This window comes from Arachis ipaensis, chromosome B03 (genome assembly GCF_000816755.2).
Source record: "Arachis ipaensis cultivar K30076 chromosome B03, Araip1.1, whole genome shotgun sequence".
NCBI lineage: Eukaryota > Viridiplantae > Streptophyta > Magnoliopsida > Fabales > Fabaceae > Arachis > Arachis ipaensis.
Genome location: NC_029787.2, coordinates 121,050,121 through 121,054,275, shown reverse-complemented (window position 1 = coordinate 121,054,275; position 4,155 = coordinate 121,050,121). Strand labels below are relative to the sequence as shown.

General features: G+C 32.9%; 1 protein-coding gene across 2 annotated transcripts; it reads left to right on the top strand.

Moving 5' to 3' along the window:
- Window positions 1,681-4,132, top strand: LOC107633725 (WUSCHEL-related homeobox 9). Of its 2 annotated transcripts, none has more exons than XM_021119506.1 (5): window positions 1,681-1,969; window positions 2,479-2,521; window positions 2,676-2,820; window positions 2,885-3,700; window positions 3,837-4,132. In XM_021119506.1, exons 3-5 carry the CDS (start codon window positions 2,694-2,696, stop codon window positions 4,079-4,081), a joined length of 1,188 nt encoding a protein of 395 aa, XP_020975165.1. In that variant the 5' UTR covers window positions 1,681-1,969; window positions 2,479-2,521; window positions 2,676-2,693; the 3' UTR covers window positions 4,082-4,132. The 2 variants fall into 2 exon arrangements, with proteins under 2 accessions (XP_020975165.1, XP_020975164.1); XM_021119505.1 differs by having other exon boundaries at window positions 1,683-1,969; window positions 3,831-4,132.

The following is a 4,155-nucleotide window of genomic DNA, read 5'->3' as shown; positions in this document are numbered from 1 at the left end:
ACGAAGAAGAAAAAGGCTAGAATTTAGAATTCTCAAAATTAATATATATAATAAGAGTATTTTAGTCATTTTCTATAATAGGGGTATTGTAGTAATTTTTTTATAAAAAATAATATTAATTTAGACCGATTCAAAATTTAATTTACCATTTTTTGGTCAAATTAATTTGTCTGGCCTAATTTTGACAAAAATAACATAATTAAATCGATTATATATGTTAAATTTTAATTATTAAAAAACATCTTAAAAAATGTTTTAAGCATCTTTATAGGAGTGGCTTCCATATTATTTATTTCCTTTTATGTAATATTTAAAATAATTTTTTGCTGTTAAATCCATAACTTAGGTTAGTTAGGTCTCTTAGTATTTTATTTGAATTTAGGATAGTGAGCTCCTATTCTTTTAACCTTTAATTAAAAAAAATAAAAAGATCAAATATAAAATCATTTATTTTTTATTAAAACTAAATAGTTAAAAGACAAAATAAACCACTTAAAGAAACTTACCTAGGAAATTGCAAAATTTAATATGGGAGTACCTATTCCATATTAACATTAGGTTCAAATAATTAAAATAATAGAAGAATCTATGTATACCCTTATTTATACAAAAGTAAAACATCTCTATTATGCATGTAAATTTAAATTAGCGCAAAACATATATTTGTATTCTTCACTTATGGTACTCCAAACTACTTTAAAAAAATTAGTATATCAAAGATCATGTTAGTATTGATTGTTATATTATGAAATGGTTTAATTATTCTTTGGTCTCTATAATTTCGCAAAATTTTCAATTAGGTCCCTATACTTTTTTTTAATTGAGTCACTACACCAAATTTTTTTTTTTAATTAAGTCCCTCTTAGTAGTAATTGACTTAATTGTCTAGGGACTCAACTAAAAAAAAAACTTGTACAGGTACTCAAATAAAAAGAAAAAAAAGTATAAGGACTCAATTGAAAAAAAAAATTGGTGCAGGGACCTAATTAAAAGGAAAAAAAGTATAGAGACCTAATTAAAAATTTCACAAAACTATAGTAACCAACATAGTAATTAAACCTTATGAAATAATTATTAAATGATAATATATTGGCTTACTAATAGAACTAGAAGTTCTTCTCTACTTATTCCTTCTAATACAAATGAAATTTCTCTTCAACCTAAGTTAGAAAGGGTACTTAGAAAAGAAAATATTAACTTTTCCACTAAATTTAAACTTAGTCTCTTAAACAGTTAAACTAGAATTTTAGTTCACCATGTACTATATATTCTAACTTTTTCATCCTAAAATTTAAGAGAATTTTTAAGTGAAATTTTTATAAGTAATAACCATATCTACATCCTTATCTGATTAAGGTAACAATTGATGACTAATAATACTGATATTAATGGGCAGTAAAATAAACTTATGTGGACATAATTCATATTAATAGTCCACTATCTCCAAATAAAAGGCAGTTCATTTTTCAAAAAACCATATAAGTTCCAACTTTTCTTCTTCCATTAAAAGTGTGGCTGGATATATGGATGCATGAATTTGAGTCAAAAAGAGTAGTAATATTAGTCCATAATATTAGTGGCTTATGTAATGGGGATAATAAATAAGGTTCCCTCGAGTCAATCCAAAAAGTTTTGGCCTTCTCTCTATACTTGTTGCCCAAAATAAATCTACAGGAAAAGTTGCAATTACTAACCCACCACCGCTTTTCCAATCAAACGCTTCTCCTTGACCCTTTTTCTTCCTTTGAAACCCCCTCCCTATTTATTCTTGCAACAACCCTTTCCCATTAGAATAATCCCATCCCATCACATAAATTATTAGTAGTGTTATTCTTAGTGTTACTTTTCCTTTCCTCCTTTCATTCCATAAATACCACCACCACATACACTTGTAAAAGAAAGAGATTTTAGAGACATGATGATCAGAACTCATCCATCACTCTGCTGCTCCCTCTGCTGAAAGCCCTAGGTAACATTAAGACCCTTTTCTGTCATCTTTATTTTGCAGCTCTCAGATTCTGAATTAACTACTCCCTACTCTTTCACTTCAGTTCCCCTGTACCTTTCATTCTAGAGTACCTCCACTCCAAACAATATTACTATTAATGCAAAAAAGTAGATATATAACCGCCCAGGGTTTATTTCTTTTGTTTTTTATTTAATTTCGTTAGTAATTAATTATCAATATTTAAAAATATAAATTAAAAACTAATAAATTCTTATGAACCTCTTGCATTTCTTTTTAATTTATTGATAGTTCATTTTCCATTCTTTCTCGTACTAAAATCTAATATATGGGTACTGCCTATGATGAATCATCGTTAATTATTCTACTTTCTACATGCATGATCATGCTATACTAATTTATAAGATGTTTTCGTATATATATGTGTGTGTGTGTGTCGTTTTATGTGCCTGACTGAAAAATACATATAATAATATAAATATAAGACTAATATATTTTATTATAATTGGCAGACTCATCACAAACATCAGAGACTATATAGAAAAGAAGCGAAAGGTATGTATGTTAATTCTATTATATTGGCCCAGCCATCTACCTAGTATTGATCTGATTCAGTTGAGTATATATATGTAGTCCAATTACCAAAAGCATGATGAAGAAAAGAGTGAATTTAATTAATTTGTAAGGTATATATATGTGTATATTGCAGGGCCTTGAAATTTTGGTGATGGCATCCTCGAACAGACATTGGCCAAGCATGTTTAAATCGAAGCCTTGCAACCAGTTTCAGCATGACATGGTCTCAACTACTAATGCATCTTGCCACAGATCAGCCCCTTATAATCCTATTTCAGGTAATAATTTAAAAACCAATTAAGTAGTTAAAATGAATTACTAGTTAATAATATTTGTATATAGGATTAGGATGTGATGAGAAGAGTCCAGAACCGAAGCCAAGATGGAACCCAAAACCAGAACAAATCCGGATTCTGGAGGCGATATTCAATTCTGGAATGGTGAATCCTCCAAGGGATGAGATAAGGAAGATAAGGATGCAGTTACAGGAGTACGGTCAAGTGGGTGACGCCAACGTCTTCTACTGGTTCCAGAACCGCAAATCAAGGAGCAAGCACAAGCTTCGCCACCTCACTAATAATAATAATAGGAATAACAACACTCCATCACCGTCACCGCCGCCGCAGCCACAATTCATCTCAGCCACTACCAACTCATCCTCCTCCTCTTCCTCTGACAAATCATCTCCAAAGTTCGTTCCCGCTTTCACCGATGTGGTGATGCTGCTGCCTAATTCTCCAACAGCCTCTGTGAACCAGAACTACTTTCATCACAACGAAACCAATAATAACAACACTATCAATCATCTTTTGGTTCCTCCACCACTACCGATCGAACCATTCTTCCCTGTGTTCCATAATAGTAGTGGCGTGGTTGCAACTACTGAGATCTCTAATAGTGTGATGAATAATCATCAACCTCCTCATCTTGTTTATCAAGAAAACGTTGATCCTTGCACTGATCTGCTCCTTAGCGAAATCATGAGCCATGGAGGAGTAGAACCGTCCTCTAAGAGATACCATGAACAAGACAAGGCAGCGGCCACCGTCAAGATTAGGCAGCCACAACAATACATCAGCTTCTGTCCGGTTTCAACTCCTCCTCCTTCCTTCACTAACACAACCGCTACACCTATTACTGTTCCATCCCCATTTCAAGGTAACAAATAAATTTATCAAAGAATGAATTGGTGTAGATGGACGTGTGCATGGCTTAGGGTAGCTAGCTAGGTTTAATTTGTATGCGTTTTATGTGCACATGAGACTTGATTCGGTGTGGTGTGTGTCAGGTGCAGGTGGTGGTTGTGGTAGTGGTGATGCGTCAGCGGCGAAATGTACGGTGTACATAAATGACATGGCATGCGAAGTCGATGTGGGTCCCTTTAACGTGCGTCACGCTTTTGGTGATGAGGCGGTGCTTATCGATTCCTCCGGCCACACCGTTCTCACCGATGACTGGGGCGTCACCCTCCACCCTCTCCAGCATGGCTTCTCTTACTATCTCATCTGGTTTCTTTCCTTCTTTCTCTCGCCACCATAAATTATTTTCATTTCAATAAAATAAAAATTCAATTACAGTTAATTTTATGTGAAGATAATAATCTAAATCGTTGA